Genomic DNA, 13,472 nt, shown 5'->3' on the forward strand with positions numbered 1-13,472 from the left:
GTATCATGGCATTGCAACAGAAGAAACAGAGTTAAATATATCCCATACAGTTGTTTAGGTCGATTGTAATTTCAACGAAGAACTTACAAAATGCTCTATGAATTCAATGCCGTGTATGAAATTATTACTTAGTAAAAGTGGACAACGTTCTTAAATATTATATTAGGCGACTTTCTAAGGACAGGGTGTAGTGAGTAATTACATCAATTGTGAAATAAGGAAATATTACAAACTAACGCAAATATTCCAATATCTTTACCATGCTGAGGGTCAAAGTGATAACGCGATTCGGACACAATCCACCGTAGTATCTCTTCTTGTGCTGGTCAGATGGCGCTAGGCAAACAGATTTAAGACGTTATCACCTTTATCTGTATTTACGGCTGTGTCTATCATCCGCACTTTAATAAAATTACGTATTACGGTCAGGTATTCTTCCTCATACTCAGCTTCATTCGTAACTTCTCTTATCACGGATGCCTCGGTCACATCAAATTATATAATTCTTCTCGAGATAGCGTCACTTAAGTTCACATTAACAGCTGTTCGCCATTTAATCAGGAAATATGATAATCTGTAGTAGCCTGAACGTTAATCACTCTCAGAAAGATCTTTCTGCTCTTTCCTGTATATTATCCTCTCTATATATATTGATCCATTGGGACAAGTATATGGATTTTTTTTCAGTACGTCTTGCTGAGTATTATAACCTACATGTATTTGCTTCACGTTCGCGTCAATGTTTCCACCACTGATTCATTTCTACGGCCCACTGCATGTAAAATTTGTCAGCGAAACTAACTCCTTGATAGCCGCCATTTTTTCTTTGCAATGTCCATATTCTGCCTGAGTGAGTGTGTTTGGTTTTACGCCGCTTTTAGCAATATTCCAGCAATATCACGGCGTGGGACACCAGAAAATGGGCTTCACACATTGTACCCATCTCGGGATTCGAACCCGGGGCTTCGGCGTGACGAGCGAACGCTTTAACCACTAGGCTACCCGACCGCCCTATAACTGTATGTAATAACGATGGGATGGGATGGGGATGGGGTGGGGGTGCGGGGTAGCACTTGGGTCATCGGTAACTTCAGTAGTGGTGGGGTGGAGTCGGGCGGGGCGGGGTGGGGCTGTGTTCACTCAAAAGCCTACCCAAAAAGCATCACAAACAGGATATGTAAACCATTATCAATGTTGCTTTGACAACCAGCATCTTATCATGGGAGGCAATATGCATACAAAATCACAGGGGTATGCGCTGTCCTGTGCGAAGATTGAAAAACAAGACGCTTTCCAGCTTAAATACGCCATTATTACTTCATACTAGCGCAGTTTTAGCTTGATTAGGCTATATTAGGATTTGTAACAATGTATGGCCTTTCTATGATGTATATATTCCGAGAAATTTAACAAATCAAAAACTGTACTTGTTGATGTTAGTTAGTTTAACATTGTCTAGGTTGTTGATTTTTCTTATATAAGCTGTCTATCGTGGTATAAGCTGACTATCTCAGGCAGCAGATAGGCCAAAAATGACATCAGGATGTTGATCATTCTAGAAATGATAGAAGCCATTTTGTCAATGCCATTAGTCATTACAGTGAAATCTTTTCACATGCAGTTATAGGCCATATTTAACTTCAGACATGATTCACAGATTAAATCATGTTCCTTTTGACGTGGACCCGTGAAGATTCCGGGGTAGAATAGGTCTTCAGCAACCCATACTTGCCGCAAAAGGCGACTATGCTTGTCGTAAAAGGCGACTAACGGGATCGGGTGGTCAGGCTCGCTGACTTGGTTGATACATGTCATCAATACCAATTGCGTGGATCGATGCTCATGATATTAATCACTGGATTGTCTGGTCCAGACTCGATTATTTACAGACCGCTGTCATATAGCTGGCGTTAACCAACCAACCAACCTTTTGACGTGGGTGCTTAACGCTAAGGGACGGGTGTTAAGTGTTAAACATGACTAACTTGGTAGAAGAGACACGTACTGGGATAAGGCCGGTATGTTAACTGAGGAAGAAGTCCGCAAAAACACGCATCACAGAAAGTATTTGAGACGAGTGGAATAAATACAATGTGGATTCTCAGACTCAAAGGATTTGCTTGAATTTCAACAATCCCCGCAGAAAACCAAGTTCAATTATCTTTCCCACATAAACATCCCACATGACAATCTTAAGTAAAAACTTCCTTGATCCATGGGACGTGCGTTACGAAGCGTGGTGACCACATCTATATCTTCAGAGGTTCAGGACAAGGAGTCTAAAGTGAAAGCAAATGCCATCAAAAGTTTAGTGAAAACAATATGTAAATGCTGGACTGATTAATAATATCATGTGAAATAGAATGATAAGGCATTGGGCACAAAATAGGCAGCCCCCTTCTGACTGAACTGTTTCTTTATGCATATAAATTGGAATCTCTGCTTGGATTGGCAAAGTCAAAACAAGGTAATTTGGCCAAGAGTTTTTTAATTAACTTCAGCTTTAGGTTCGTTTGGTTGTGTGTTTGTTGTTAAACGCCGCACACAGCAATATTCCAGCTGTATGACGGCAATATGTAGATAATCGCGTCTGGACCAGACAATACAGTAATTGACATCATGAGCATCGATCTACGCTACTTAGATACGATGACATACATCAACCATGTCTCTGTATCCGCCCATGGATAGGGATTCATAAACACATACTCATGAATACACAAGTCGGAATTGTACAATCGACTCGATTTCTATTGGATATTTTTATATTATTATTATTATTATTATCATTATTATTATTGCGACAGTTGCCACTGGTAGGGCGGGATGTGCTCATCTTTTCGCGAACATCTGATATCATCACTATTTGATTATGATTCATAAACAAAGACGGACGGAATATTGGAATAACTTTACCACAATCGTTATAGTATTTACATACGAATAATGGAATACTGGAAACACTTGGCATAATATGCAGCTGGAATATTTTGTGAGCGGCGTTAAACAACAAACAAACAAAAATAATATGTCGGAATCGTATAATGGACATTGCGTTTTATGAACAGTTGCCTAAACCTTGCTCCGTGTGCTCGGGTGTAATCACAATGTTTCCTGTCCAGTAAGCAAATGGTCGTTGCGACCTACCAACATCCGGTTTAGCATGAACATCGCTTCGTTTGAAAATGTCGTCAGGTGTTTAAGAAACACACCCCCCTGAGCCCTGAAGTCCGCATATGTGCGATCGGGTTTAATGTGTCATCCCTTTGACTAAACCTAACTATGGCACAGTTGCAGTGGGGTAGCATAGTGGTCACGCCGAAGACCCGGGTTCGATCCCCCACATTTGTAGAATGTGTGAAATCCATTTCTGTGTCCCCAGACATGATATTGCTGGAATATTGCGTAAAGTCATGCTCACTCACTCAACGAATCACTACTAAAGGCGTCTGTGGAATGTATCTTATATCAATGTAACACTTGAAGGCGGTGAACGTTTCATTTTAAACCGCTTGACATCCAACTGACGAGCGATGGTAGGAGAGCCCAACGTTCCTTCCCGATAACTATGCTGACGTGTTGCAATTTGAAGTGCTATCTCTGATGTTTTACTTCCACACTATTTTAAACATGATACAGTGTATAGATATTAAATGTAAATGTACCCACATATGTGTGTCATATTGTTGAGGATTACAAGCATGCATGTTAGTACAGAGACAGACTGTACACGAATTGTAAATATCCTTGATCTGTCTCTGTACGTTGACAGTGATAAGATACTTAGAATAGATATAGATAAAGCTCAAATTGAATTTCTATGCGTGGTAGAATATAATAATAGGTCTTTAGTAACCTATATAGGTTATATATATATATATATATATATATATATATATATATATATATAAATATATATATATATATATATATATATATATATATATATATAGGTTACTAAAGATATATATATCTTATTACAACAAACAATTCAACAATCATATTGGATTTCACTGGACCTTAGCATCTCTTTGTTACCACAGTCTCATATGATGATAATCATTTTCAATCTCCCACAAAACATAATCAGTAATGTTATTCATTTCTTTCCAGGTGATTTCAGTCGACATCAGTAATGCATCACTGAGTAATATCTACGTATTTTTGTGCGACTTGATTACAATGGAGTTCCTGGCAGTGGGACAATATGGTATATTCCCGTGACAAACAACACAAAGGTCTGTTAAATGATGTGTGTGTTATTGCATTGATGTGATATTACATGTGAGCACCAGCTGTTGTCTGGAGTAGTACGTACAGGCCAGGCAGAAACAAAATATTCATGGCGAAGTAGACACAATGTATGGTTATATTATATGCTAGCGCGTTTCGGTATAGATCCTTATACCCTTGTCAAGCAAGACCGTTTGCCTGGCAAAATAAGGAGCTATGTCGAAACGTCGCCCTATTATAATATATTAAAGAAGTTGTTATCCATAAATTCATAAATTGTGTTTATTTGTCATTCAACATCTAAGAAATGCCCGTCAAACGATTTATATTTCACGACGTGTTCTTCCATTCCCTTCCATCGTGTCAGTTGGTGTTCGAGGTGCAGCCTGGGTGAGTCAGGTGGGTTACGCCGCTTTTAACATTATTCCAGTTATATCGCGGCGTGTCAGCTTAATGTGGGAGCAAAGCCCGAAGTGATGCAGGTCTCTGACGTTTACCACTTCGGTGAAACCCACGAGAACGGGTATGGTGCTGACGAACCTAGAAACATGATCGGGGCGAACCGGGATTCGAACCCACAATCATAGGTTTCTAGCGAATCGCGGCGCCTTAGACGACTGGGACATCCGTGCCCCCAGCTGCAGCGTGAAAATAAGTTGCTATTCTTAGTAACAGACACCACAATATATGTGCTAGTCTCCTATAAACAGTATAAAGCGACAGAGTTTTAATGAAAGGACACATTCAAAGCTTGGCTGCGTCTCTACATGTGACAATTTGACGTTTCGCACCGAATCTTGAGCCAGGAACAGCCTATTACAAGCTACAGGTTGGACCGACGCTAATATCATTTAAGAAATAACAATTCCAGCAGTTTCAGCCCTGAGGCAATATGATGTGATTTCTTTGCTGCGACCAATGTCATTAAAATCAGATCTTATATTTCGCTACCGCTAAACAAAGCGAGAACTAAGATCTGATTTTAATGAGATTGGAATTCCAAAGCCCGAATACACACAGAAACGTTCTTTCTGATCATTTGGACCATTTAATCTGGGTGGTTCAGTATACATGGAGAAACGTCAGAATTTGACTGCGCGATCGTTCACGAATATCCTCGCTACGACCCATCCTAGTGAACTAAACGATGATTCGCAAGCTCTCACGTTCATACAGTTTGGCCCTCACTCTATGAAGGTTCCTACTCCAATGAACTCACACAAAGTGAAAGTCAATTCTTAAGTGAAATCAAGTATATAGTTCTTTACCAAAGATAATCCTGACCAAGGTATTCCATCTTCCCGAAGCACGGGCGTTAGCTGACTATACTTGTATGGTCTGTTTACTCCCGTGGCTCGGGAAGATGGAAATGTTCAGGAAATTAACTGTTTAATTGGCATTTTTAGAAGTTGGTAAGTAACAGTAAAGGCAAGATATGTTGTGGAGGACAACTTCTTTATTCCAATGTGACGACGTTTCGGTTCAGATCCTCATACCGTTGTCAAGCAAGAGTGTAATGGGCACACACAGAGGTACAATTTAACGGTATCAGCACCTATACCGAAACGTCACATCGTGATAGAATAAAGATGTTGATAGTAATTGACATCAAGTATGTGACCGACACTACTCACATAAACTGGACTGACACTACTCACATAAACTGACTGACACTATCCACATAAACTGGACTGACACTATCCACATAAACTGGACTGACACTACTCACATAAACTGGACTGACACTACTCATATAAACTGGACTGACACTATCCACATAAACTGACTGACACTATCCACATAAACTGGACTGACACTACTCATATAAACTGGACTGACACTATCCACATAAACTGACTGACACTATCCACATAAACTGACTGACACTACTCACAAAACTGGACTGACACTACTCATATAAACTGGAGTGACTATCCACATAAACTGGCTGACGCTACTCACATAAACTGACTGACACTACTCACATAAACTGACTGACGCTACTCACATAAACTGACTAACACTACTACAAAAACAGAGCAAAATTGTCTCCGTCGAATCCGTTGACACGGTGTCATGGATGCTGATTAGAAAGATAGAGTCCATTTGTTAATTTCCAAAAGATAAAACAGAGACCATATGGTCTCTGGATAAAAGAAATCTACCCAGTAGGTAAACGAGGGAGTTGTGGACATGACTTTACGTATAGACAAAATGTTTATGATGATATTAGCTGATATATGTTATGGAAGGATGAAATACATAAATCTATAAATATGTTTTATAAACCACCTGCAAGCTGTGCATCTATATGAGCAGCGTGATGTATGATTTGAAATGATCTACTTTCAACTCATCATTCACAGGTCGCTGCATATGTTGTTAGTTTATTTACCGTGCCCCCCCCCCCCCCCCCCCCCCCCACAATAATGCTTGGGACATGTGTGCACTTAATCGTCTGTACATCTGATATATATATCAATAAAGATGTTGCTTCCTCTTTTTGTTATTGAAAATTGTTGCTTTTTCTTTTCTTTATGCCCATGATGTCCTACAGTTCAGTTGTTACAATTTATAAAAAGTGAAAGGAGCTCCTAATCCCATATCCTAACCTCGAGGCTGATCTCTTTACAGCAATATTTTAGTAGGCTGTAACAATCATTATCATCGCATTGGCCTAAGCTTGTGAACCCGTTTTCAGTCATATTTAACATTAGATAACGCATGTGTGTTTATATTGCATAAACCCAGTAACCTCATTGTTCACATGACCTTTGCAACCCGAAGTGACTCAGCAAATTTACTATCGTGGTATGCGGAAACCGCACATTCTAGTAATCATTAGCGGTTGTGAAATACGCGCGTATAATCACGGAAGAGTTGTCGCCCGCTACAGCACCAGCAAGCATGGCTGCTACGTCTCCGCCTGCCACTTTCGCTCTCTGTGATGATCTCTTGTGGGTGAGTTACCAGCTAGATTTACAGCATACACTGCGAAGACTGGTAGGGTGTCATATATATACGTTACGGTTTATATCACTCCAATCACACTTAACGGGTGAGAGTTCACCGGCTATGCAATCGCTGAGGACTTTTTTCAGGATTCAATGCTGTTATTGGGTGGCTTATTTTTATGTTGACAGAGTTTATGGCCAAGACCTGTGACATAGGTACTCGATAATCTCAGGCAAAGTTGTTTCACATGTTTTGTGAAAAGCTGATGTGAAGAAATATGTTTAATCTTTGTTTTCCTTTGTGGCCACTTGAACATCGTTCTGAAACTTGTTTTATACACCCCGGATTTGAACCTTATGATTATGATTATGATTATGATACGGCAACAAGTATCATTACTTCTGGTTTGAATCCCATGGGCAGTGATTGCTAAAGTGATAAAAAGTGTTAAAATCGACCAAATGTGGCTCCATGCTGTCGGGAAAAAACGCACAAAGAAATTCCCCAAAGAAGCCGATAAGCACCCTGCTGCCAACATCCATCCTACTTGACCAGTAGCAGATGCATAGAAAAAAGATTGGAGTTTCCTGTCTCATCGAATCAGACCTGTCATTGGCTCACTCTTCAATTTGTTTAGCTTACTGGTGTTCAGAATAATGAATGTCAGTCAGTGATCTGATAGTGCCAGTCAGCTGTTATATCATTTGCCTTGTGTGTCCTTTGGAGCATTTATGTTTGCATAGACCGGTCACAACAACAACCTGTCAAGTACTGCAATCAGTACATGTATTTCAGCATTTGGCAAAATAACTCCTCACAGATTTAACTCGCTGTGAGAGTAAAGAATGAGTCAAGCAATAAGATGGAGACAGATTTGTATCATGTTATATCCTCACTGATCATTTCTGATGTAAATATTATACATATGATGCTGTCAAATGTTATACTTAAAGTGCATGTTATGTTTATGTATAGAATTGGCACCCATGTGCCCAGTTGACTCAGTGCAGTGGTATGGAACAAACACTTGGCTTTATCTATGGTTCGTCTCTATGGAACAAATTTGAAATGATATGTACCGTATTCGACGTAAAAAGCGCCCCGCTCTAATAAGCGCCCACAGTGATATTTCCTAATATATTGGCTTGTGAACAATCCCAATTAGCACCCCTTCCTTCCCCTATTCGCATATTATACATACTAGTGTGTTATATCCTCCTTTATTATTGGCAATTAAATTCTGGAGTCAACATAAACCACAAAATTTATCTTTCAACTCTGTTTTTTTCACCAAAATAATATTCAAATAAGAACTCCCCATTTCTAATTTTGAGAGCGCCCTGGGCGCTTATTACGTCAAATGTAATGGTTTAACTTTAAAATAGATCACAAATACACACATTAACTTTATAGGATCTGATTAATATTTTTGTACTTAAACATATTTTATTTTCCAAAACGACAATGAGATTGGGCACAAGTGCAACACTTATTGCCACTTTCTCACTATGTGTGTACATTCAGGGCTTCTTTTTATCAATATCTAGAGATCAAGTAAACAATTTGATATCAAAATTAAAAATCAACAACCAGTTTCATTAACATTTTCTGCAATTGTTAAAAGTAAACCATCTATGTCACGAAAAATATGATAGAATAAGTTAGTTAATTAAGGGAATACTTCAACGTAAACAGCTCCCGATAACTTTTTGAGCCATTGAGGTTTTACTTAAAGGTTTCTAATTTAATTGGGTTATGACATTTTTCATTGAGTAACCAATATTTTTTCTTTCATCTATTCATCACTCTATTGGGTTTTTCTCAAAATGAGTAAACATTTTGAGATTTCCCAAAAAATGAAATAATGTTTTAGATGTATCATGATGTATATAGATCTGATGGTTCTAAATATGGGCTTGACTCAGAAAGTAAATTAGCTCTGATTGTGTTCTGGAAATTAGCTCTGTTGTACGCATGCTGAAAAATCTTCATTTAGTGTTTATGTGTGATGTTTTATACATTTTAGTTTTTTATTTAATGCATGCGTTTCTGTACACAACGTAAATGAAAGTAATTGGGTTTTGAATATGTTTGGGGAGTATTTTATGCAAATACGCAGCTAATCTGTAGCCCTGTTACAGGCTGATTCAATTAGTAAACCTATCCTACCTACATTATCATAGTACATGACCTGAGCTTGACGGTGCAGGTAGCTGAAAGTCAGTTCTCTAGCTGTAGACACTGTAGACACATATGTTCTCATAGAAATGGAAATTTATATTGGAAGCAGCAAGAATGTTCTTTGTCATTCTTAATAGCTGAATAGGGCTTGGGGGGCACGAGTGGCCCAGTCGCCTAAGGCGCCCCGATTCGCTGTGCAGAGTTGTGTCCCTTGGGCACGCCAGAAACCTATGATTGTGGGTTCGAATCCTGGTGGGGCACGGGTGGCCAAGTCGTCTAAGGTGCCGCGATTCGCTGTGCAGAGTTGCGTCCCCTGGACACGCCAGAAACCTATGATTGTGGGTTCGAATCTTGGTTTGCCCCGATTATGTTTCTAGGTTTGTCAGCACCATACCCGTGCTTGTGGGTTTCACCGAAGTGGTAAACGTCTGAAACCTGCATCACTTTGGGCTTTCCTCCCACATTAAGCTGACACGCCATGATATAACTAGAATACTGTTAAAAGCGGCGTTAAACCCAACCCACTCACTCACTGAATAGCGCTGTGTATTGTCATGAAAATACTGACTGATGTACTGTTCCGCATGACTGTTAAAAATAAAAATGGATTAGGACCAGTAAGCATTCATTGATATTTATTTGGGCTGCAACGAATACCCTATGAGGCGAATACGATTCATATCACGAATATGGGGTAATGAATATGAATATTAATTCATGAATACAACAATAAGTCAGCAGTTGATGTATTATTTGTTATATTCAGTGAAAAATTAAAAGTGAGTGAGTGAGTTAAAGTGTAATGTCACATTGGCAATATTTCAGCCATATCGTGACGAGAAACATGAGCAACATAAATTATTTGACATGGTTTGTTAATTATCTATATTATAAATTTATATACTGCACTTGTCCAGGTACTTCGTCTTAGTATCTGCTCAAATGCTACAATGACCAGTGACCAAATTTCTGTCAAATTAAATATTATAAGAGTGTTGTCTTTAAAGAAATCTATGCATATCATATGTTCTTATGGATGTTTTTAGGTACAGGGTATGTAAATGCACATATTTGCATATTCATAAATACTTGATTCTAGTGGCCACCAATACCGAATTCAATTCATGAATGGATACGGTTTGATTCACCGAATACGCGAGTGAATTGTAATGGCCCTAATATTTATCATATATGTTAATAGGTCCGGATGCAACATCAGATTTCAAGTTGTACGCAAATTTCAATGCTGCATTCAGATTACTGGGTGTTTAGGGGTTTATTTGCCATGTGTGAAAAGAACGGTAACTCAAAGGGACGTAATTCTTTATTGGCACCTTTACCTTTCTGTGATGCCTTCAAATTACAAGGCATATTATTACCACACTCAAATCGCCATCCACTTTGTCAAGGCAAGGGAGGTAGCTGGTACTACTAACCCATGGTGTATTTTCAAATGACAGCAATATTACTAGCGCTAGAAAACTCTCAAACAATGTTTATCTGTTTAAACTTTAATACAATAAACTTAAAAAGTTCAAAAATGGAAATTGTTCTACATTCATCTCTAATGTTGATTCTTTCCTTAAAACTTCTCCCATTTCAAAAATGGATTGTACCTTGAAGTTTGAATACTGCAGCCGATGACTGAATTCACTAGCGATGTGATGATTTGATTGGTTTATCTGGATCCTCTGATGTCATAGTGCAATGATTTGTAACTAAATTTACTGAAAGCCAAACTTTACGGTATTTTGTAGATATACAAGGTGTTACATGGTGATTATGTTCAATCAGTGAGTGAGTGAGTTTGGTATAAGGCCGCTTTTAGCAATATTCCAGCGATATCACGGCAGGGGACACCAGAAATGGGCTTCACACATTGTACCCATGTCGAGAATCGAACCCGAGTCTTCGGCTTGACGAGCGAAGATTATGTTCAAGCCTATGGCAAACCGTAATGATACAAGAGAGTAGTGGTCGATATGATAAATGCCCAATAATTTGAGAGTGGCACTGAAATTTATGTACACCTTGAAATCTGTAGTTATAAGGTTAACGGTGGGATTTTGTTTGTGTGTTTGTGACATATGGGCATACAGATATGATGAAGACTTTCCTGAGTTCAGTTCCTGTTTTGTTAGGCAGCAGTTATACAGGGGATATTTAGACCAGGAAATCACAGGAAGTATTACACAATACCCATAATGAATGAGTGTGGGAGTAGTCCCCCAAATGTGGCAGTATTCCAGCACTGCAATGGACTCCTGAAATGAGCTGCACATTTTGTACCCATAGCGAGATCTGAACCAGCATCTTCTTCATGACCAAAGATTTGTGTCTATAACTATAGGCCACCTCACTGGCACCCACATCAGATGAGAAAACACACATACGTGGTAAATAATAAAACACGAGGCCACGGTAATAGGTTCATGTTTAATTTATGGATTTTTGGTAAATAATTTTGAAGAAAAATAGTCGTGAGCCTGATGAATGATTATGACATCTATGTAAAACATGGTATTGGTGATGCTCAGCACCATTATGTTGGTCTTAAGGTCTTTTCTGCATTATTAGTTGATTCACAAGAGGTGACTAATGGTATCGGGTGGTCAGGCTCACCAACTTGGTTGATGCTTGTCATCATATCCTAATTTAAGGGGGGGGGGTGGGGTGTACGGGTGGCCCAGTTGTCTGAGGCGTCTGATTGTGGGTTCGAACCGGTTCGCCCCGATTATGTTTCTATGTTTGTCAGCACCATACCCGACGACCCGTGCTCGTGGGTTTCACCGAAGTGGTAAACGTCTGACACCTGCATCATTTCGGGCTTTCCTACCACATTAAGCTGACACGCCGTGATATAACTGAAATACTGTTAAAAACGGCATTAAAACCCAACTCACTAACCTAATTGCGTGGATCAATGCTGATGGTGTCAATCACTGGATCCAAACTCGATTATTTACAGACCGCTGTCATATAGCTGGAATATTACTGAGTGCGGCGTTAAACATGTTAAACAACAAACAAAACAAATCACAGAAATGGGAATTAAAACAAACTTAAGATTCTTCAGGTTATTTTGTTGTTGTGAGAATATAATATTGTAGTCCATTGTGTTATGTATCGGCTTCACTCACATGCACTTTTACTGGGGAGCATGCAAACATACAGAAACAACAGTGAGACTTGTGAGGTTCAGCCATTTCTTACAGGGCCATGGTACTAGTGATGTCACGCTGGACATAGTAGTAGTCGTTGCCTAGCAGTGGGCGATAAGTGTGGCAAACGTTACATTCTTAGAGGTACTTGTAGATTAACATCACATGTTGTAATTGAAAATATTTAGAATATCAAATTCTCTATAATTTCCATTTTTTGCATTTTTATATAATGGTGACATGGAATATAATGTTTTGTATAATAATTGTATTGAAAGTATAACTAAGTGCTTTTTGGAGTAACAGTGATAGTTTATTTGTTTCTTGTTTAACACCATAATCAGCAATATTCCATACCAATATATGACGGTGCTCTGCAATGAATCAAGTGCTGGACCAGACAGCCAAGTGATTGACATCATGAGCATCAGTCTACGCAATCTGACAACCCGATCCTGTTTGCCACCTCATATGACAAGCATGGAGGCCAATTCTAGACCAGATCTTCACAGGGCAGAGGCTATGATAGTATGGAGAATAGTATTTGGGTAAACAATGATGGGTCATTGAGCATTCACTGCTGGTAAAAGTCAGGCAAGGGAACAAGTTCTGAGTAATATTCAAAAGTGTGATATGCAAGCACAGCATTACCGTATTCAACGTAATAAGCGCCCCACTCGAATAAGCGCCCACAGTGATATTTGCTAACATATTGGCCAGTGTACAATCCCAATTAGCACCCCTTCCGATTGATCAATATGCACAAGACTTCACGTTTAAAACGCACTCGTGTGTTATGTGCGCCCTTAATTATGGGCAATTAAATTCTGGAAAAATATATCTGGTGTTTATTAGGGATGTGCGGTTTTATCGGTATACAGGTATATTGCAATACAAATTCATACGTTTTTGGCGTATCGGTTTTTCCCTCATTATTCAAAC

The 13,472-nt window shown here is 39.1% G+C and overlaps 1 protein-coding gene across 2 annotated transcripts in view; it reads left to right on the forward strand.

Moving 5' to 3' along the window:
* The first annotated feature begins 7,128 nt into the window (after positions 1 to 7,128).
* The window catches only part of LOC139467870 (multidrug resistance-associated protein 1-like), an 86,164-nt gene continuing 79,820 nt past the window's right edge, over positions 7,129 to 13,472 (forward strand). For both annotated transcript variants that reach the window (XM_071249388.1, XM_071249387.1), the window contains exon 1: positions 7,129 to 7,194. In XM_071249388.1, coding sequence (XP_071105489.1) covers positions 7,141 to 7,194 — 54 coding nt within the window. In that variant the 5' untranslated portion in view covers positions 7,129 to 7,140. The remainder of the gene's footprint in view (positions 7,195 to 13,472) is intronic.

The sequence above is a fragment of the Haliotis cracherodii genome, unplaced genomic scaffold, assembly GCF_022045235.1.
Source record: "Haliotis cracherodii isolate W230 unplaced genomic scaffold, xgHalCrac1.p SCAF_2, whole genome shotgun sequence".
In the NCBI taxonomy this organism is placed as follows: Eukaryota; Metazoa; Mollusca; class Gastropoda; order Lepetellida; family Haliotidae; genus Haliotis; species Haliotis cracherodii.